The following is a 23,226-nucleotide window of genomic DNA, read 5'->3' as shown; positions in this document are numbered from 1 at the left end:
GGAACCTCAACAAGAACCTTTGCCACGGAGAGAAATGAAACACTGCAACTTAAGGGTTTACAGAAGTTTTTATTGTTCATTAAGGAAGCTTTTGTGCAAAAAACAAAACAGAAAAAAAACCAACCAAAAAAAAAGGGAAAAAAAATCAAGACAATTTTCTTTAGAAAGCAACTGCACAGTGTCCCCCCAGCATGACTCAAGCAGGTCGGGTGCCACAGTCCACAGGAAGGGAGAAAACTAAAGGGACTCCCAGCAGCAGCACAGGACTTCCCCTGGCTCACCTTGCCCAGCATGAATCCTACTAAAAACCCCAGGAAAATAAAACCTTCTCACCAACCTGCCAAGCTGTCAATGCAGCCCCACCTCCCCCCAAGAAAGATCCAAACCATCCAGTTTGAAACACCAAATGCCACGCTCCGTGCCGTGGTGTCACACAACCTGTCCCTCCAGGGCAGCACTGCCCAAGGGACAGAGCCCATCTCCTATCTGCTCCATCTGGGATACACCACCAGAACCACTGCACAAGCCTGCCAGGACTTTTACACGGGTATTAATACACAGGTATTTTATGTCTTTAGGGGAAACTTTCCTTTTTTTACCTCTTGTTTAAAGCCATGAGTGCTTCAGCATTCAGGAAACAGGGGAGAACAACCTCTGCTGCCATCTGTCAGCGCTGCCCAGGCTTTTAGTATGCACACAGATCAACTAAAAACCTGCATCCAGTGGTTTTCCAATGAAAAATACTCTACTTGCTGCTACAGCATTGTTACTGGAGCTCCTGCACGCCCCAAACACCACAGGAACAGCAGGAGTTACCAGAATCTTTCTGAACAGGACTGGAATTTTCAAAGCCCCACATCTGCCCAGCTGCTCCTTCCCAAAGGTCTCCTCTGTGCCCCTGCTTTGGGGGTTAACCTGAGTAGAAGGGCACACCCAATGCAAGGTCTGTCCCAAGCAACACAAGCAGGATTCTCACCCCAAGAACCCTTCACATCAAGAGCTGCCGTGTTCCCAGGGTAGCAAGCCTGCCTTGAAGGCTTTTTTGGGGGGATTTTAGGCCATTGAAGAGGAATTTCAGAGAGGTGTGGAAGGCAGGTTGCCAAGTGTGCCAGCAGAGCTTTAAATAGCTACTTTAGTGCTCCTACCACCTGCCATCTCTGCTTGCTGCTTTCCCCAGCAGAAATGGGAACTCTGGGTAACAATTCAGTGGGTGGGCAGCCCTGGGAGGGGCCCCCAGGCCTCACAGCACCTCTCAAGTTTTAGATGACTGAAACATGCTGTGAGAGAAAAAGCAGAGCAGGAAACAAAACAGGTTACAATAAAACCTGTTTCTCCACAAATTCCACCCTCAGTGCTGAACTCCTTTTGACATATTCCCAGCTCCTGCTGGCTTGATCCTCCTCCATCTTCCAGTGACAGCTCATGCTACCTCCTCAGCACCCAGCTGGCTGCTTGTGGGAAGCTGCAAGATCAAGCAGAATTGAGCAACTAGGATAAGGAAAAAGGGAGTCATTCCTCAGGTACACCAGCATGCTTCAGGAAACTGACATCCCACAGGACTGAGCTTGGCAGCAGAACATCCATGCTGAGACTGGGCAGTCCAAGGAAATCAGAAGGATGTGATCAAAGGCTGAGGGAGGGTTTTCCTTAGCTATAACACCATGAGCCACAAGCGTGGTCACTCAAATGCAAAAGGCTGTTCACTCACTCCAATGCATCTTTTTAATCACCAGTGACTTTGAAAGTTAGCTGGGCACACAAAGCCCACTCCTCTGCATCTGCAGAGCTTTGAAAATTCCAGCCCAAAGGATTCCCAGATTCAACATTATCCCTTAGAGTTCCCATACACAGAAAATAAACATTCCAGCCAGATGTTAAAAATGCAAAGCATGTAAAATCTTCCCAATGCTGCCTACAGAAAGACATTTGAAAGTTTAGCTGCTATCTTGCTCTTTTTTTAAAAAATTTAAAGATAAGAGCCTTGTCTCATTTCACCATCTTTGTCATTCTTCCCAGCACATGAACACTTCAGCCTACCAATTAAAAAAAAAAAAAATCTACAACACACTGACTATTTTTAGGAGCATAATGGGTTAAACTGTACAATCAGAAATATCTTTGTTAAGTCAACAATGAAAATCTGATCCTTCAACAGCAGCACTGCTACAGAAGAGTTACAACAAAGGAACTTGAAGGTCAAATTGTTAATGAGGCAGAGAGGAGGGACAGGTGAGATACAGCTCTCTGCCAACCTCGGCCCACATTTCCTAAGAGCCATGGCAAACTTTCAGAACTGGAAATTCTTCTTCTAGTTCCACACATGACGTTTGCAGTGATCAACAGCCTAAAGGGGAAGAAATAGCTGATATTAGTGGAAAAAAGCCAGTTTGCAAACAAGCAGTTCAACACCTTATCCTGAGCAAAGATCTTGAGAGCAAATCTGTTTTTCTTAAAGTAAGTGATTTCAAAGAGGACTAGAATAAATAACATCCTCACCAGCCAGGAGCTTTAGGAAAGAAGGCTGATGACCCTTAGCCATTAAGGCCTGGCAGAAAAAGCAATACTGGAAGCCAATTTTTAGAGCCTGCTGAGAGATTGTGACATGGTCTATTGGCTCCAGGAACACTGACTAAATATAAAGCTGACACTGTACTTTAGTATAGATTCTGAAATACTGGCAGACAGGTGTGGGACACAAAAAGGAGAGAAAAGTCATCTTTGAGAAAGCTAAGAGCTATGAAACACCTTCTAATCAAACTAGTACCCTTTTGCTTATTTTGAACTGGAGTTCATCCACTCTGAAGGGCAGTAGAAGCCAAAACTGGCTCAGAAGGAGCTGTCAAGGATCAGAAGGAAACTGGAGGCAGAAGGCAGCTTTACTTACATTGCACTGAGCAGCAGTGTCCATGTTCTTACACCAGTAGCCTGGACCCCAGACACAGGCATCATTCCCCAGGAGAGGCTCTTTAGCTGACTCACACACTCCAAGTTTCTGGGAAAAGAGCAACAGCACAGTCAGCACCTCCCTAACTGCACCAAGAGAACTCAAGTGCAGCCTTATGTCTGAGCTTCCACCTGAGGGAGTGGGGAAGCTGCACTGAGGCAGCTGCAGGAGCTCTCACTGAGTCACACCTGCAGCTGAACCAGCAGCCACGTAACCTGAGCCAGGGCAGAGTTAAGTTACTGGAATTCCTTCGTATCAAGTTTGGAAAAACACATCTTCTAGAGAGGGACCTTTCTCAAGAAATGTCACTTTACCTCCCACCACACTGAGGGCACATCACACCCTGTCACTGAACCTCAGCAGGGGATAACCCCTGGCAGTCTCTCCTGCTGCCCTTCCTGCTGCTGGGCTGGCAGTCCCACAGCTGGCCATTCAGGAAGCCCCAGGCCTTGCACAAGGGGCTTGCTCCAAGCATTCAGTGTGCTGATTTTGATTCCAGCAGAGTTTCTGCTTGCTGGGCACTGAAAGGCACCCAGGACTGTATCAGAGCCTGCCCTCAACAAAACCAAAAGCAATACTCACAGTGCAAACAAAAGTGGGATCCATCACCTCTGCCAAGAGTTGCACAACCACGGGTTCATACTGTTCCACAAACTGCACACACTGTAACAAAACACAGGGTGAGAGATTCTCCTGCTGGAGCCTCTGAAAGCAGAGGAATGTGTGGTCTGCAGCAGGCAACAACACACTCCACAAGGATAAAGCAGAGGCTTGAGCTCTGCACATGGCACAGGAGTCAGGCACTAATCACACAACTACATCATTGTTTCTGCCAGCTCATACCTGCCTGCAGCTATGCTATGAGGAGAGAAGGGGTCACAAGGAAAAGAACCAAACAGGACAGGCTTTGGGAAAAGAACCAAGCAGAGGAAGCTTTGACTGCAAAGCTTCATCTCTGATCATGGAGATCACACCTGTCTCAAGAGGAAAGCACACAGAACCAGCTGGAGACAAACTTCCTGAGCAGGACAGCAGCAAGGACTCCCAGGCACTTGCACTCAAGTTATTCCCTCTGACAAGGCTGCAGCAGGAGCACTGCTTGCCAGAACAGCCTCTCTCCCTCTAGTGGAGAGACTGGCTCCAGAGCTGAGGAAGATGCTGCTGCTCTCAGCAGAGACAAACAGCAGCAATTAATAAACCAACCACAGCTATTAAACAGCCTCACAGCAGGAAGAGCTGCTCCACAGCAGCTTTAAGCCTCTATATTCTATCCCCAGTAAACTTACAAGCAGTTGCCACTTGCTGGCACTCAGCAGCCACCTAATAAGATTTTCAGGTAATTCTTGATATCAGTGGTGTAACAGGTGTCCCACTGGAATTACACCAGCCTACCTTCAATTACTTCATTAATCCCCTAAGCAGGATCAGTGTTGAGAAAAAAAAAATAAATAAAACCTTCAAGTGTTCCCACCTACTGTTCTCAGAGGATTTCCAGGCAAACCTTTCCTGACTGCAAATTAGTGCAACAATCCAGCCAGTCAATTCAGACCCTTAAAGCAGACATCTATTCAAGGGCCTGCCAACTCCCAAGGATGGGAACTGAGAAACCTAATCCCCCTGCACCCCAAACTCCTCCCAGCCTTTAGTAGAGAATGCTGGTACAAAAACCAACAGGAGAAGCAGCTCTCTAGTTTTCCCACATACACTGCAAGATGTGCCTGCCTACGGCAGGGCGGTTGGAATTAGATAATCTAAGGTCCCTTCCAAGCCAAACCATTCCAGAATTCTGTGTTTCATCCTTCTGCTCATCTCCATCTGCCTTGCCCTGACTGGAAGGTAGGCTGCCACACAGCAAGGTCATTCAACTGCCTCAGATCAAGCCTTTTCCCCCCCTTTTTTTTTTGTTTGCTCTACTGGACAGGAGAAGCTGCTTGCTTTGAGGGTAATTAGTACAGGGAAAAACCTATGAAGGATCAGGTTGCTGGACACAAGCCAGTCCCAGCTGCACCTGTGGACAGTTTGTCTCCAGCCAGAGACAAGGCATCTGGCCAAACACAGAGACCTCTGTTAGGAGTACCTGGACATTTATAGCAGAAGCAGAGACACTTGAGAGACGGACCTAAAATTAGCATATAGACAAAATATCAGATGAAACACTCAGAAAATGAGGTTGAGCATAAGTGTCACTGTTAGGACCTATGCAAATACCAAGACCATGGCTTTTTAGTCTGCCTCCTGCACAAACACCTTACCTGTTCACTGACAGATTCTGGCAGGAAGTGACAGACTTTTTCCAGTAAAGCTTCAATTTCAGCTGTCGTGGCATTCTTCTCTAGCTCTTTGTCTGCATAAGCCACCACCATCTTGCAGATATCACAGAAGCCACCTGCAGGTTTCACCACAACTGAGAAGGGAAATAAAAAACCAAACATCAGTGCTTGGGTAAAGACAAAGAGAAGAAAGGAGGCACTATCAGCAGTGTCCTCAAAAGACATCTCATCATAGGTGAACCAGCTCATTTTGAACACCACAGACCCCTCATCACCCACCTGGTTGCTGGGGAAGCTTGCTGGCTGCACAGCATTTCAGCATGGCACACACAGCTTCAGGATTTGTTGCCTCCAAGAGCATGTCAATCACAGCCTGGCCATAGACCTCGATGAAGTCCTTGCACTGGTCCTTGACACTCCCTGGGAACAGGTGGCAGACCACCTCCATCTCATGCACAATCTCCTCCTGAAGCACAGGGCAGGGGGAGGAAATGAGGGAGAGAGTTTTGACTCAGTTTATAAGCACACCTTTTCTGTCCCACCCAGGATAGAAAAGCTGCTGTTGTGAAAACAGGCAATGAAATTGATTTTCCTCCCCGCTTCAGTGCAGGCCTGTCTCAGCCAAAGCTGGAAGGGGTACAATGTCCACCACTCACACACCTCTGTCTTGTTGCTCTCCAAGAGGCCAGTCACTTCTTTCACCATGGTCTCACAGATTTCACACAAGGAAAAAGTCTTCTCTTGAACTGCGGCCTTCTGAGTAGACAGAAGAAGAAATACACACAGAATAAATCAGCACTGGACCACATCTGACAGGGACAATTCCTAACAGCACTTATCCAGCTGCTCACTTTGGGCTGTATTCAAAAGGTCACACAGAACCCAAAACCAACCTCAAACGACTCAGTAAAAAGCCTGTCTGAATGAACAGGCATTTTTAATGACTAATTTTCAGACTACAACCCTCAGGCTGTACAAGGAGTTGAATTTAGTAGACACAAAGAAATAAACAATCCCACAGAGAAGTCAAGGGAAATATATTGTGGTTTTTAAAATACATTAATGGAGGACAACATTTCCTAGAATTGAGAGCACCCTCCTGTTTGCAAAAATACCCTTTGGAAAAGCCAAGGTGCTTCTTCAAACTCAGAGCTTTCAGCCTTCTGATTCTGATCCCTCATCTGCACATGCAGAGTGCTGCCCCATTTTTAAAAGAGATCAAAGTATTATTACTCCAAAGAAAGAGCAAAACTCAAACTGAGAATTTACATTTAAGGTGTCATTGAGAACTTGCTAGAACAAGAGTTCCCTTTTCAATCCTGAAGCATTACCCTGTAGCTCTAGTTCAGTGCAGGCTCTGCTGTTCAATCAAATCAATCAGCTTTCCTACTTCACAAATCAGCATCAGAAACAAGAAAAGGCCAGGAATTTATATGCAGGGAGGCTTTGATTATTCTGTGCATGAAAGCTCACCTTTTTCACCTGGTTTGTTACACTAAAGCAAAAAGGAAAGCAAAGTACAAAAAGCCCATCTTACCTCCACAATTTCCACTTTCACCTCATGAACCACCTGAGCTGGCACCAGAGGCTGAAGGGGAACAGACTTCACAGAAGAACAGAACCCAACCATGGCACAAATGTCCTTTGGTTGCTGCAAAGAGATGTAAAAGCAATTTTTAAAGGTCTAGAAGTCCCTGCCCTTTCTACAGAGCCTGTGAGCAGGCACAGAGAGCAAAATTTTGAAAAGTTCCAACACAAAGTTTCATGACTACTTCTACTTCAAGTACTGCCAAAGCATTTGGTAAGGTTACAGGCAGGACAGCTACTGGATGGAATTTAGCAGTTCCTGTTAAAGAGGAAGAGGTTAAAAACCCCATTTAAAAAACCACGTCCCATGAGCCCACACTTTGCAAGCCCTTCAAAAGGAGTTGACTTAAGAGCTACCAACACCAGAACAAGCCACCAGCAGCATCACATCAGAGCTGCATCCACAAAGCTGCTCCCCAGCTTTAAGAAATCACAGGAGAGGCCAATTATCCTGACTTCAGAGTTCACCCAAAAGCTGAGAGAAATGCCTAGAAGAACCTCTTTCCTCAACCACGAGCTACCTTCTTTAAAGCTGCCAGAAACATCATGTTCTGCAAACAGAAACAATTTCTCTCATTACTGAACACAGCCTACAAGAAACAAAAGTTGAGCTTGTTAAAACCCAAGCCTAACCATTAGTACTGCAACAATTGAACTTGCAGTGTTCTCAAGGTAAGAGAAAACAGCAAACAGAAACCAAGTCTGTAAAAAGGCTTTCTGTCTCAAAGAAATACACTCTTCATGCACTTCTTTTTTGGAACATACACTACTAAAGGCACAAGTAAATGCCAGACACAAGGCAAACTGTTCTAAGGAAGACACCCAAAGTGAGAAAGGCTGTACAGAGTGAGACACAGAACTTGCATTTTCTCACCTAAAGCTAGAAAAAGACACCCTTGGTCCTACAGGTAATTAGAAGATCACATCTCACCCTGTTCCAAGCTTCCTACAGCAGATGCTTATCCCAGAGTTAATATTAATACACCATGCCACAATCTCATGCACAGGCAAAAGCAGCACCTCAGAGACACTGTGCTGCTTCAGACTACTCCAGGCAGCACCTTTAAGTCAAGCCCTTTGGTTCATGCATTGTAAGAAGCAGTTCCAGGTATTAATGTTACAGCAACACCCACATACACACATGTTCCCTCACAGAGGGATGACAGACACAAGGTCCCACAGGACAGGTTCAATTAAAAAGCCCAAATTGCTCTAGGAAGCCTTCATCTTTTCAGTTCACATACTTCAAACATCTATACCATTGCCCTAGATGTAAAGGTTAACCAAGGAAAGACCTGGGGACAGCTTTACTCAAGCCCTTTTGAGCCCAGACTTTAAACCAGCAGCTGCCAGGAGTCGCTGTCATGCTTTTTCCACATCTATCCTTCTTCTATAAGAGGGAAGATATTTTCTGCTCTACTGGCCAAAGCATAATCAAGTTGAAATCTTGGTAGCACAAAGTGGTATCTGGAGCTGGAAGTAGGACTGATGCACTGGTGGAAGCCTTTAGTCTCTGTTTTAATCACATAAATATCCCTTGTATCTGTCAGCACTGAGCACAATCACACCAAGTGTACAGCTAAGAGAGCAAGAAGTGAACTACAAGCTCTTTAAGAGCAAAGGGTGAACTACAAGCAGGCTATCACCACAGGCAAGTTGCTCACCTACCTGATCCTTCTGTTGACAGGGGAGATTGGAGACAGAGGAAGAAAGGAGAAATTGAAGATAACAGTTAAGAGAAAAAAAAACACATCAAGCACTTGGAACTGCATATATTCTTTCCACAGAGATAATGGAATATGACACAGTCCCCACCCCAAACATCCTCAGCTACAGCAACTCACATTTAATTGCACAGTGCTAACCAGCATTATTCATCTGCAGTTATTAAGGCATCCTAAGCAAGAATACCTCCAGAGAGTCTGGACAAGGTGCACACAAGGTGTAGTCATATTCCAATTTCAGCTATGAACAACACACTGCATTGCAATGCTTAGAATGAGAAACTAAGTGCTGCTGGAACAAACATTGACTTCCCCCCAAATGTTTAAGGAACAGGATGAGCTGCTAAGTAGCCTATAGCAACTGGAAACAAGAAAAGGCCACTATGTTGCCAAATTCAGGTTCAAGCCAGCCAGGTATTCACCTGCAGTTTGCTATGTCACCAGTGGCATCTACAGACTGCGCAAAGGAAAGGCTTAGCCATGTTTTTAGAGGCATTCAGCTCTCTGGATAAAGAGGTGCTGTGTATGAGGTAAATGCATGCTGCTGCAGAAGGCACCACTCACTTTCCATGGCTCCTGTCAAGAGCCCAGAGAGCAGGAACCTTCAGACAGCAATTCCAGAAGGATGTGTAGCCTTGCTTCCAGCAGACACCTTATCTCTCACACTAATGAACTAATTTGGCAATGCTGTGACAAAGCCGACTCTTATGTCCTTAACACAGTATTTGGGGGAGGGGGGAAGTGGTGTAAACACAGGACTGAGATAAAAGAATATAAAGGAACATGGGGAATGTATCTTCATATTTCAAAGGATTAGAGTGCCTTTTGCACTGCAGAAATGGAAGGAAACGTGCTAAAGAAACTGAAATTGCTATCCAAAAACCACCAAGTTCAAAGCATTAACACCAAGACTTACAGAGCAAGGGCCCTGCCCAAAGTTCTACTGCAATGCATGTTTCCTGTTTCCAAAGATGTTAGCTACACAAGCCAGAAAAATGAACTGAGAGCAAATATTGCACTCTGCTGATCTTACCATGTGCATCATCATCTGGATGGCCAAGTCAGAATACTCAGAGATGTAGCTCTTGCACTGCAGAAAGTGGGAAGAGAAAGTCTCGTGACTACCAAACCACTTGCGCTGTAGAGTTCATCTAGAATTTTCTAATACATCTCAAGGTATTAATTTACCTGCTCTACTGCATAACAACAGGTATTCAGAGCTTGGCCCAAATACAAGATGGCATTTCAGGTTACAAAACTGCTGCACAGATAACTACTTAACCTTTTCTCTTCCTCTCAGGGCAAAGAGCCCCAGCTCCCATTGGTATAACCCCATCACCCACCCAGACCACATTTGTGGAAAAGGCCTTTAAGGGCTAGAAGCAATCTGAAGTCCTTCTCCTGCTCCCCAGTCCCACACATCCCACCCAACTTTCCTGACCACAGAGTTTACAATTACAGTGGTGTTATTGGTATACTGTGTTAACACATGCAACAGTGTCTCCTTTGTGATACTAAATAGAGAATATGATCAGGGTAAGATTAAGGCACTGAACAAACTATTTGATGTTTGCTTACAGGAGCAGAATTTTCCAATAAAAAAGGACAGTTTACCATATCGGACATGCCAGGTCCCAAACGGTCACACTCCTCCTTGGCATGAGCAACCAAAGACTTCACAAAAGAGGAGTTTGTCTTCACAGCTTCCTGAACATCAGTGACCAGCTGAATGCAATCCTGGCACACATCCCCACTCGCCTGGACAAAGAGTGAAAGGAAACTCAAGTTGACACAACTTCACATGACATGTTTCAGAAGCTCCTGTAACTACCGAGTTTTACAAGCCATTCTGAGCTATGCACAAACCTTAATAAATACTCTGGAGAACACTTTGAAGCCTCAGCTAGTATGGAGACAGACAAGCTACTGCTGGTGTGTGCAGCAGCCACTAGATGGAGATTAGGTACCTATTTGGCTCCAAAGCCCAGATAATAGTTAAGATACCCAATCTTCAAATCTTTTGGTTTTGTTACAGACCACACTGGGGAAGTTTTTAACTCTGGCATAGATCTTATCTGCTCCACCCCCAGCAGCTTGTTCTCAGCCCACTCACTGCTCAACTCCCACACCCTGGCTTGCTGTCAACACTCAGCCTCTGCACCCAAGTTCATTGCCTCATCTATTCCCCTTTGTCAATTATTTGTTCTTTTCCAATCCAGTCTGTCACCCTTACATTCAGAGACAAATGCATCCCCTGAGGGGCACAGCTAGCAGGTTGCTCAAAATACAGGAAGAGCTGTTCTTCCTTTGAACCTTTGAACCCAAGCTTTCTCTCAGAAGAAATTGTTTCCAGCAAAATCTGCTTGATTATCACAGTCCTGGATGGCAACAGCACAGCACAAGACTTGCCTCTGCAGACTGGAGAACTTAATCCAAGATTATACATATGGTCCACACTAGAACAGCCCTTAGTCCTAGGCTTACCTTAGGCTTCTGCTTGGGTTTATCCTGAGGGTAAAGGAGAAGAGGCACGTTAGCCATGAATGGGGATGCCAGCTCAGAGAAATCCAGCTCTGGGATCTTGTTGGTCTGGAGCTGTTTCTGGAGCTTCATTGCTGCAAGGTGCTTCTGAAGGGAGTGGCACAGAGCAAGGGCACTGCACACAACCTCAGGTTTATCCTGGGGGAGACAAGATACACACATAAAGCTCCAAACTGATGTCACTTGAAAAGTTCAGAGTAGAGAGTCATTCAGCTGAAACGTGGTAAGACAAGGAAAATGTTTCATAGCAAGGAAGGAGTCTTCAAACTAACAGCACCAGTGATCCACAAAGGATTCATATGCACAATCTGAGGCAGAAGAGAAATTCTGACATCAAGAGCACAACTTTTAGTAACTACAGCTGAAAATTGCTATCTACTTACAAGCTCTTCCTTGATCATATCCATGATAGTTGGTAGGTAGGAATCCACGATTTCTTTGCACTCAGAGACAAGGCCTGGGTCAGGAAGAAACTCGCAGGTCTTTTCCAAGTAAGAGCGGATCTCATCCTATGAAAAATGAGGTGAGCAGAGATGGATTATATCTCTCTCTCTCAAATGCTCCTTCCTTTCCCAAAATGCACAATACAAAGCCTGAAACAAACTCCTCAGACTCGGGGTAGGTCCAGGTAGCAACAAGTAGAACTAGAATGAGGTTCTACACTATAGACACATTTTCCCCAGTTCTCTTCTCTCTTTGAGGAGACCCTGCCACAGCACAAACATGTGACACTGCTTGTGTGGCCTGCACAGCACAGCCTTGCCAGAACAGAGCACTTACAATTACAAGGAGAAAGTGAACATCTGCACTCATTGGACAGTGACTTGTTTAAACAAAGTACCCACAGGTTGACAAAAGAAAAAGGGAAGCAGCGCCCACAAACCAAAACAAAGGCCAGATGGTGTAACCACCCACTCCTAGGGACTGCAGGCCCCCACCTTTTAATACTGGTGCCCCACTGGCACAAGAACAACTTTTTCAAGCATCTACAGTCAATCAGGGATGTGTTAAGGCATGAGAGGCTCTAGAATTTGTTCATTTCTAAACCAGCAGAGGCTGTTTAAAAGCCTTTCCCCATGCACTCTAGTCCCTTTCAACATCTGCTGCTTATGTTAGGAAAACACCACAGACTACTCTTCTACCCCCTCACCATGAGACCTTGAAACCAAATACTGTTTTGGGGTGAGGAGAAAAGGAGCTCTGCTTACCTCAGTGCCGTTATCCTTTAAAATTTTGCCAGCAACTGTCACAAGCTCCTTACATAAGTCACAGGGAATACTGCTCTGGAGAGAGAAGCAGGGAGTTACTTGGAGAAAGAATTAAGTGCCTGTAAGAGCAGAGTGTGAACAACAACACAAAGGGCAAACATTACACCTGGAATTCAGGAAGAAATACTGGTTGAGGCCAGGGTGGCAAGAGGTATTTCTAAACAGAGTGAGGCTATTTCAGGCACGTCCAGCTACAGTTTCATCAGTAATCCAATGCTGGATGAAAGCTGGCATGCTACCACTTGCTCATTTCACCTCCTCCAGTCCCTTGAAATACAAAGTTGATTGCCCCAAGGCACCTTCTCCTTTTACTTTTTCCTTCAGAGTTCACACTTGCTAGAAATCTTAGAACATTTCAGCCTGGTTCAACCACTGTAGGTGTGCTCTGACATTCTTCCCTTCCCCTACTTTTCCTGAAATTAAGTATCTCTTAACAGATATAGCCAATGTGGACTGAATGCATCTGTAAGTAAAACACCTTTTTCTCCCCTAGAAAACTGTGGAACAATACCCAGACTACAGCTACATCTAGAAAAGCAGCCCTCACATTTAGTGCAAATGCAACTTGAAAAGTAATGACAAAATGATGTGTATGTGTACTGCATGATAGGTGGCAATGCAAGAACTTAATCAGACAGTGATCTGCAGATGGACATTCCATTCAATTTGAAGATGAAGAGGCCACGTTAATCAAATCCATTATCTATTGGAAAAATGTACTCAGTTCAAATAATTCTCACATCTTCATACAGGTCATGAAGCTGCTGACTCAGTAACAACCTAGTGAATGAAATGTCTGATTTTAGGGACATCTTGGAGACAGCAGGGCCATGCATTACAAGATATAGGCCTGAACTGCTCCTGAGCACCTTGAACTCCCCAGTACCACTGCACTGATTGTCTTGCCTGGGAAGCCTGCTGCATATTCCAAAGCTGCATTTCAGTCATCTGCAAGCTCAGGCAGCCTCTTTCCACTGTGCCTGGTTGATATTTCCAAGCCTTTCTTTAAACTTGCAAAAGTTAAAGAATATGTATGGGGGACCAAGGGGTGCTACTAAATGTAACATTTGTACTATTGTTTTCTGTCATGCCTTCCATAATTTAGCATATGGTGCCTCTTTCTGGGAATTTTAACCTTTGAGAAAGACCCAAATAAATACAGAGCCTTTTCACAATAACTGCTCAAGTTCAGAAAAGACTCCTCTGAATTAGGAGTCAGTAATAATACAGAGGAACAAGTGAAATCCACTAGCTCCATTCCATACATTGCTGAGTGATTGTGCAACAGGTCACGGGAGAAGTCAGCAGACAAGTTGTGCAAGGCAGAGCAGTGAAAAGCAGCCTCCATCCACCACCCAAATTAAGGCACGGCAACCTCAGCAGAGTCTAACGCAGCACTTAACTCCCATCAGAGACTTGAGAAATCTCCCTCAGCGTGTGCACAGCAGCCACCTGAGCCCCAGGTGGGTCTGGGGGCTCTCAGAGGCTGGCACTTACCACGGCAGGCTTGTTCCAGACGTTCTGCTGGCAGTGTTTGAGTGCCCCGCACTGCGACGCCGTGCGAATGCTCTGGCACCACACCTCGGGCCCCTTGGCACACTCCTTCTGCCACAGCACAGGGCTCGCCACAGCTGTCAGAGAGAGCAAACCCCATCAGCCTTCCCAGCTCCCAAAACAACCACCTGTTTATTCGTGGTTTTAAGCACACTGCAATCCAGAAATTTTTGGCCTGTCCCAAACACAGGTTACAGAGTCAAAGGAAAAAAAAATTTGGAAAAGCCGTAAAGAGGAACTTCCTTTTCTCAGCACCTCGGCAGTCTGTTCCTCCATCATCCACCTTTTGAAAAAAAAAAATTAAAATCCCAAATTGCAAAACCTCACTTTGTTTAACACACAAGAACTAGCAGATCTAAAACAGAAAAACTACTCATTGCAGAAATTTACCCTGCAGACAGCTGATTCCCAAAGATACAAGCTCCCTGTTCTCCTGCCCTACTGGCACTTCAGCCCTGAGCCAGCTTGTGATTGCTGCCTGCATTCCTCCTCCCACACGAAGCATCCTGTTCTCACACAGCAAGTGAGAGAGAGGAAAGATTTTAGATTAGGAACCACAACAATGTACACACTGCATGCAAGACTTGAGAGCAGGTACAGACCAAAACACTGACCATAAACAGAAAGGACATTCCTTAAGAACATTCTTAAAGCTATCATACTTTTTAAACCCCCTAAATCTATTTAGACTTCCTTTTTTTTTTTATCTCCTGGTTAGGTCTTCAATTGTGTACAGAAAAATCTGTGGGTGTGAAAAAATGTACCAGTCCTTTTTTGGACATTACCTCCCAACCCATGTGGGACTGCCATGCAACCTAAAGAGCTTTCAAGCAAGATACAGAATATCTTCTCTGGACAGTCCTGGTAAAGAAATGTAAAGCATCAGGACAAGCAATGAGCAATCAGCAGGACAAGTGAATCAAATGCATGTTTTCACTGACTTTCCAAGCTTTTTTTTTTTTTAATTGTGTTGTCTGGACCTAGCATGCAACTTCTCTCAGTTTCTAAAACCATCCTATGTGTCAGTAAGCTCTGTTTCCTCAGGAGACAATGCCCTACATTGCACTAACCAATCAAGAAACAACTCCTAAAATCCTACAGCAGGCATGCTCCAAAGAAATCCACCACAGTACAAGCCTACAAGGCACCGCTGCCAAACTTGACAAAAATTAAAAAAATACAAAACAAAACGTAAACCCAACCTGTTCAAACCTATTAGCTGTGGCTGTTTGCACTTCACAAAGCCCTGTAAAATTCCTCTGTCAACCACGAGGCAGGAGTTCAGGTGTTTCATTCCTATGAAGCTTCTGGCAATGTTAGAGCAGATGAACAATCACTTTCCCATTTCTCATGCCTTGTTGTAGGCAATGAGAGGATCGATTTAAAGCTGAATTACCAGTGCATCTACAAGGTACACAGCCACCACACACCAAACACTGCTTTATAGGTGGCATTCTGCAGCCTTCTCAGCTGTTGATTTATAAAGCCTATTTACACTGGGCTTCAGAGGAATGACCCATTTATTTTAAGAAAAACGTGCTTTGCACGCCTGATTTTTTACACAAGAGCTTGAAGCTTGTCACCCTCTCTCCCAGTAAAAAGCTTCATTGCATATTATGCTTGAGCAGAACAGCCTGGGAGACTGCAAGGGTAAGACTTCAAAGCTTCTAATAATGTATGGTTAGCAAAATATATACAGCCTATTCTAAACTCCAGCATTATTGATCTGGAAGTTTTAAGAATAGTTAATTTTCAAAGTCAAGAGTGGCCAGCCAAAGAGCTGTCAGCACTGGCAGGGTGACAATGAACAAGAATACACTTGGTTGAGGGAAAGTTATTCTTCCCTTTCAGATACTGGCATTGAACAGTGGTAGGAAGGCTCTGGAAGGCAGAGTCAAGCTCTGAATGAAGTCAGTCAAGACCTGGACTTAAACAGTGGAATCAAGGATTCCCAACTATTTACAAGCACAGACTTTAACCTAGGCCTTTATCAAAAGACAATTACTCCTCCTACACAGAAGCACACTGTAAACTACAAAACTGAAGTATTCAACCCCAATAATAGTCATTCCAAGCAGTCTCTCAAACTCTTGATTTAGGAGAGTGTTTTAAAGCCAAATGGAGGCATTCATGCTGGAACTTGCATTGGTTTGATCAGGCTCTTAGTGAGCTTTCAGGTTTTGTTTGACTATTTTAAGATCCTGTCACTGTATGATTTTTCAGATCTGTACCAGCTTCAGCACAATGTCTTGCTCCTTGTTCCTCACAGCCTTAACAATAGATCATTATTAAGTGTATGGCAAAAATACTATGTTTCAGAATTATTTTCAGTTATCAGCTTTGCTGGCTGTGTGTCAAGACAACTCTAAATTTTAATGTTTTCAGTACAGATCTTTCCAGTCAGGCAGTGACTAAGCAATTTTGTTTGTTAAGGCCACACATGGCTGGCACATTTTAGAGCAGATACAGAACAAAGATGACACACACTAATTCTTTTCTGACACCTTCCACAGCGACTTCAAACACAGTTAAATTCTTACAAGTTTGTTCTGTGCTATGGGGAAGTACTTTTGTTTGAAATATTGTATCTAATATGAAGTGATGCACCCTCATTGCAACAGTATCCACCCTCCCTTTTTGAACATCCTGGGAAAAACAGAAACAAAGCTAAAAAACTTCTGCATTTATTCAGATCCTGCAGATTCAGAAAATAATAGCTGGAAACTCTCTGTTACCACTTCCCTTTTAGCTTGCTCTCTTGTTTAACCATGAAACAGAATTTTTCCCTCACATATTAACTCATGTTAAAACAAAAGCAAACATGCCAGTGAAGTGTGTTAAGACCTTGTGCTGTCTCAGAATAAATAGTTTTGAGTTTTAACTCTCCCCTCCAAATCACCTTTGCTACAAAAGGAACAACACCTTAACATGGCATTTCACATCCTCAGCACAGCAGCAACCCAAGAGAAACCAAATAAAGACAAACCAAAGGGATTTACTTTCTTTGTTATCTCTGGCATCTCTGTATTTTATATATTGTTCTTTTAAAAAATCTGGTTTTTAATAGACTTCTCCCTTCTCTGTAGATCAGCTCTCAGCAGTCACATGTCATGCTCACCAAGAGCTATCCCCCCATTTCCTCCAGTTCTTGCAAGCCACTGTTTTTAGAGCATCAAACAAGTTTATCTGTGAAGGCCAAGGTGTTCCTTTACTCATCCTCTTCACTGATTTCTCCCTGCCTGAACCACTTCAGATGTGGCTTCTTCAATATAAGTAAAAAGAGCCTTTGCTTTACCAAGTTTATCCTAACACACAGACACAAATTTGGGAAGTAGAGGTGATGGCCCCCTCAGAAAATATCACCTTTTCTACTTGGCTTACAGAGCACAGCCCAGTTCTTCACTCCTCTCCAGGAAACAGGAACCTCAGAGGAAGGAAGTTTATAATGGCTGGATTACCATTCTGCAAGGACAGCTACAGGAAAATTGCTAGGTAATTACCTTTCTTGGAAAACACCTTCCCTTCCCTCAAGCATTTGTCTCACTCTTCTTCCACAGACAGCCAGCCTGAATTTTTTCCTCTAGATTCTCAGAAAAACACCCTAAGAAATCCCCTCCAAAGCTGCACTGAAGCTACAAAAGAGACTTAAAATTTAACACCTTATATAGGAGTCAAAGAACAGGGATTCTGAGGGGCCAGACCAGATTCCTTTAAGAGCCAAAGGATGAACCAGAAAACCACTAAACAGAACACAGAGGAATTCAAGCTTAAGACTCCAGCCTTCTCCAAACCTAGCTGCTAGAAAAACCCTTGGTTACAGACAAATTAACCGGAAATTTGGTTAAAAAAAAAAAATAAAAAACATGAGGAAAGTGCTGAGCTGCTGTTCAACTCAATGGATTAAAATAAAATGTGAAGATCATTTAGGGTGCTGTCAACTCTCATGCTTTTTTTGTGTCCAACCTGCATAAGTGTATTAACCTATTCATTAGGAAGGATGTCATTCCCAGGCTGTCCTACTTGCAATACTAAGAAAAATTAAAAATTCATTATCTCCCAGAGACACCACAGACCAAGCAAATGCATCAGCCTGTGCCATCTGTGCTCTGCCAGTTACTGACATTTCCCCATGTCCTTTGAGACTGGCAAAAGCAAAGCGTGTTTAAGTTAAAGAAGTCAAGAGGGATCAACTTCTCTTCACCAAAGTTTACAAAGTGTCAAGAAGGGAAGGAGTGACCCCAATCTGAAGTTATCTGAAGGGCTCAATACTCCACAGCCTCTCTGGTCAGTTAATGAGTAAAACTTCAAAAGTTGTAACTGCATCACACACCAGTGACTCTTGCCAAAGGGCTCCTATGCCTCTGGATTAATGAGGCAGTAAAGTGACCAACATTGCAGGTATTACAGACAATTTGAAGAAAAAGTGGAGGAAACGTGGCTACCCTGTTACCATCATTCCAGTTAAAAATGAGTCTTCCTGTCCAATACCTACTGAGGAAAAACCAAACTTGAAACATTTCTAACTAGCATGATGGGCAAGAAATGAGTTTGGAGCTAACACCACAACCAGGCTCTTCCTCAAAGCTGGGGACTCATTCTCATTTTGGCACACTGCCTCTGCCTCAGGTGCTCCCTTGCCTCCCTCACCAGAACACAAGATGACAAGAGAAGCAGTGTGTGTACAAGCAATCACAATAAAGTTAAAAAGAGCAGAGAACTGGATGAGCTGGGACAGTAAAAGCATCTCTACTGGCCCAGAAAATTGTCCCAGGTAAACGCAAAGGTTGCAAAAGAATAATTTCCAAGTTGGCCAGGTATTGCCTGCCTGAGATTTTCCTGTGACAGAATCCAGAAGAGAGAAGTGGATGTTCTAGGGCACCTGGTAGTCATCAGGAGTAAGTGGCCCCATACGGTATGCCAAGATATTCCCAAAAAGTTATGAGCAGCATTTTTCCCTGCAGCAGATGCCTATAGAAATACCCTAAAATGTTTGGGGCATACTTCTGGTCCATCTCCATTCTTTCTGGTTTTGTTCTGAGGGTTTTTTCTGGGGGGATGCAGGGGACAGATTTCACATGAGTCTCTGCAGAAATCCTGTATTTATCATTCCTTTTTCACTAGACAAATATATCCATGGCACAAAGACTGGGAAAATCTACTATCTGAAACCAAACATTGCCTCATGACCAAATACAGAGAAGCACTGCCCTAAAATACATACACACACTTCAACGTAGCCTTTTTAATTGCAACAGGAACTCTGATATTTTAGTAGCAGCAAACAAATTGCATTTTAAAAAAAAACCAAACAGAAAATGAGTCAGTCCTTTAAGAAAAACAAAGTCTCTTTCTATGTCTTAGAGTCCTATGGCGTTGCCCCAACCTGCTTGGAAGAATGAGATGTACAAGAGACACTGAAACAAAAACCCACGGCAGGCAGCAGGAACTGCTCCTGCCTCCCCCACCGATACAAAACCAAGATGTCCCTCATTTTATACCAGAAAAGCCTCCCCTGAAATAGCAAAGCCCAGCCTCCCGGGGAACCTCAGCTGACATCAGGTGACACATCCAGTTTTGCTGACAAGCTCTATCTCTCTGGCTCCACCCTCCCCATGCCCTCGGTGTCTGGAGGCTGCCGGAGCAGCTCCTTTGCGGTGCAGGAACAGCACAGACCGGGGGTGCGGAAAGGCTGCCCGGGGCTCGGGCAGCTCCGCTGGGCGTGACCGGGGGCGGGCAGAAGGGCCGGCTCAGCTCCTCCAGACACAACCAACAGCAACCCTTTCTATTTATACCTGCCTGGCAAACAAGCAGGGGATTGTGCAAGGGCAGGTTTACACAGGGCACATGACGGCTGTGCTACCAAAGCACCGGCTGCGCTGTGTGACAGCCTGACCGTGCCTCAGAGCCAGTTATTCCTCCAAGAAAACACAGATTTTATTTGTGTATAACCACAGCACCATTCAGGTTGGAAAACACCTCCAAGATCATCGAGTCCAAGCTGTGACCAATCACCACCTTGTCATCCCGACCAGAGCACTGAGTGCCAGCTCTGACATTTCCTGAACACCTCCAGGGGTGGTGACTCCACCAGCCCATTCCAGCACTTGGCAATCCTTTCTGAGAAGGAATTTCTCCTGATTTCCAACCTGGACTTACCATCCAGACCCTTCCCCACCTCTGTTCCCTTCTCTGGACGTGCTCCAGCACCTCAGTGTCCTTCCTGTAGTGGACACAAGAGTCAAGGTGTGGCCTCAGCAGTGCCCAGAACCGGGGACAGGACTGTGGACCAGGACCAGGACCGTCACTGCCCTGGTCACACCATTGCTGGCACAGGACCTCTCCTAATTTAATCTGCAGCAGTGGGCTGCACCAACCTGGATTTTCTGTGTTTTTTTTTTTTTTTTTTGTTAGAAATCACATTCATGGCAGAACAAGCCTGCAAACTACAGAACAGTCCTGCTAAGTGCTTTATCCACATCCTCAAGAAAATTCAAGCCAGGCTAATTCAGCTCACAAATTTCCTGTCCCCACATGTTCTGACCAGTGTTTGCTAGAGGAATTACACATTAACTTGAATCTGCTTTCCTTACAAGGTTTGAAGTCTACTATTTTAGGGGAGGAGGGATGAGAAAAAAATCATATCCTCAAAGTTTTTACTTTCCACTCCCAGCTTAACTTCCAATTTAGCAAAAAGGGGTGGAGGGAAAATACTCAGTTAAAGAGAAACTGAGTCCTGCTTTAAGAGCACACCCAGCCTTTCTCCTCCCTGCCTGGCCTCAAAGACAAGGAATAATCAGAGTGCACATCAGTAGTCCGGAGATGCCAGGACCTGTACACCCTGCTTTAATTCTTCTGTGTCTCCCTTAAAGGGAAGATGCACAGCAGCCCTGTAAGTAGGTCAACCAAAAACCCTCACGGCCGGTAAGGCAGCCAAGTGACTCCATCAGGATCTGACAAGGGTGGCTGAATGTTTGCACAGCTAATTAGCCAGCTGGGCAGACAAACGGTGTTTCGAGCTGTCCCAGCAAAATCTTCAGGAAAATCTGCACGGTAGGTGAGGCAATGAGCACTCAGAACCCTGGTGAGAAAAGACAGCTGTTTATTTGTGTAAAAACAGGGACTTCTAAGGAAGAACAGGCCTGACTAGTCTCCTGCTGCCCTCAGCTGCATGACATGCCTTTAACAGGTAGGCCAAGTGAACCCTCATTGCTCAACTGGTTTCTCATTACAATTTCCTTAAACACACCAATGGGAAAGCTGGTGGATACTTCAAGGTGAAGCCTTTTCACTTTCAGAGCCCAAGAAACTGCAATGATTTCAGCGATTTGGAAGCTGTCCCAGAAGGAGTGGCAAGTGATGGCAGCTAATTCAGTGCAGAGCAGACTCAAAGGACACTATGAAAGCACACAAACACACAGAGTGAAAGCTGATATTTGCTTTCTTGCTTCCTGCTTGAAAATTCTGAGGTAACCCATTTAACTGTCCTCATATCAGCATATTAAATATTATCAGTATTTCTAGGGGAAAGTGTCCCTGTCCTAGGCAGAGGGTTGGAACTAAATGACCTTTAAGGTCCCTTCAAGCCCAGTCCATCCTATGATTTTACTGCAGTAAAACTATAATAAAGTAGAAGACTTATGTACAATCATGAAAAATTTCACAGGATTATTTACTGTACTGTGCCAGCTAGTTACTCCTATGGCCTTTAAACAGCCAGTTGGGCCTTTTTTTTTTTTACTTTTGAAATACTGCAGGTTAAACTTGTGAGCAAATAAGCTTTAATATTAAATAGTCTAATTTAGAAGAAAATTCTCCAAGCAAATGTGCACATCATTGTGTAAGTCCTCACATTTTGGGTTTCTAGCTATTCCATCCCACAGCCTAAAGGTGTATTACCACTCCTCAGACTATGAATCATTTCTGCACCTCTGTCAAGCTTCTGCAATGTACAAAACACAAGCATTGCATGCCCTAACCTCGAATCCCACAGCTAAAGGGAGACAATAATCCATTCCCCCCACCACTTTCACCTCAGCAACAACAGGTAACGACACGACGAGCAGCAAAACCAGTGGAATTTTCCGTAGGGAGCGGGAGATCCTAATGCAGGAACATAACAGCAAAGGCAACCTCCCGCCATCCGCAAGAGGATTAGCAGCCATCTATCCCTGAAGTGGCGGAGATAAACAGCGCTGCTGGCAGGAAGAAAACAGTCCCTCCCGATTGTCCCCACCAGCCTGGGCTCTGAGCCGCCCCATCCGTGTGGGACGAGGATGCGCATCCAGGACGCTTCCATCGGGAAGCATTTCCCCACCCGCAGCGGGAACGGCCGGATCCTCATGGGGACTCCCCCCTTCTCCTTGCCCTGGCGCTATTTTTGGGCCACTGTCCCTCCCCCAACACAGCTTTTCCATCCTAGCCACCCCGAAGGCGCCCTAGAAACCCCCACTGCCCCCCCGCTCCCTCAGTTTGGGATCTGGGAGCGCGTCCTGCTGCGGGAATACAAACACCCGTAGGACCGGCCTTCGCCCCTCCGCGCTGCCCTCGTCCCGCGCACGCTGAGCGCTCTCCCCGACCCCGCCGGGGCTTAGCTGGATGGGCAAGGGGCTCGGGAGGCGGAGGGCAGCGCTTACCGGCGGCCAGGAGCCCGAGAAGGCTGAGGAGCCCGAGGATCAGCGGCCGCGCCATCGCTGCCGCTCCGTGCCCGTCTGCAATGCGGCGCCGCCGGCACCGCCCGCGCCTGCCCTTATATCGGGGCGGGCCGCGCACGCGCGCACGCCGCCCCGCCCCCCGCGCACGCGCAGTGGCGGGACCGGGGAGGGCAGGGGGTGTGAGGGGCCGCGGCCTCTGAGGGGGGTCAAAATGGCCGCCGCGAGTTCGTACCTGGGGTCTGTAGGTGCGGCTCCCCAGCCCCCCTGCGGGCCCCGCCGCTGCAAACGGCAGTGTCTGGCCGGGAGGAAATAAAGCCTTCAGGACGATTTTTGACTCCCCTGAGGCAGTGGGAGTCCCAAAGGCAGGAGTACCCCCACATAGACCAGCCAGGCTGGCAGCGTCTGATTGAGGCACACACCGACATGGAGGCAGCGTTAAGGGGTTGGGATGCACCTTCAACCTGCTACCATTCACTTCCCACTAGACCAGACTGTCTCCCTCCTGGCTTTGAACAGCTTCAGGATGGTGTGTCCACAAACCTCCCTGTGCAGCGTGTGCCAGTGCCTCAACCCCCTCACAGCAATAAACGTTTCCTCCTAATATCCAACCTAAATTACCTCTCCTTCAACTTGTACCTCTGCTGGTGAAGAAGGTTTCCTGTGGCCTCCTTCAGACAGCGGGATGTG

At 45.6% G+C, this 23,226-nt stretch overlaps 1 protein-coding gene across 1 annotated transcript; it reads right to left on the bottom strand.

Moving 5' to 3' along the window:
• Positions 1-49: 49 nt before the first annotated feature.
• Positions 50-22,651, bottom strand: PSAP (prosaposin). Its single transcript, XM_018923941.3, has 14 exons — positions 22,522-22,651; positions 13,832-13,965; positions 12,275-12,349; positions 11,450-11,575; positions 11,010-11,204; positions 10,140-10,283; positions 9,559-9,615; positions 6,752-6,865; positions 5,875-5,970; positions 5,494-5,680; positions 5,197-5,348; positions 3,527-3,607; positions 2,885-2,992; positions 50-2,344 (listed from the first exon to the last, which is right to left on the bottom strand). The coding sequence occupies exons 1-14, from the start codon at positions 22,574-22,576 to the stop codon at positions 2,309-2,311; spliced, it is 1,560 nt and encodes a 519-aa protein (XP_018779486.1). The 5' UTR covers positions 22,577-22,651; the 3' UTR covers positions 50-2,308.
• Positions 22,652-23,226: the final 575 nt, after the last annotated feature.

Source organism: Serinus canaria, chromosome 6 (assembly GCF_022539315.1).
Source record: "Serinus canaria isolate serCan28SL12 chromosome 6, serCan2020, whole genome shotgun sequence".
Taxonomy (NCBI): Eukaryota; Metazoa; Chordata; class Aves; order Passeriformes; family Fringillidae; genus Serinus; species Serinus canaria.
This window is presented reverse-complemented; position numbering and strand designations above follow the sequence as displayed.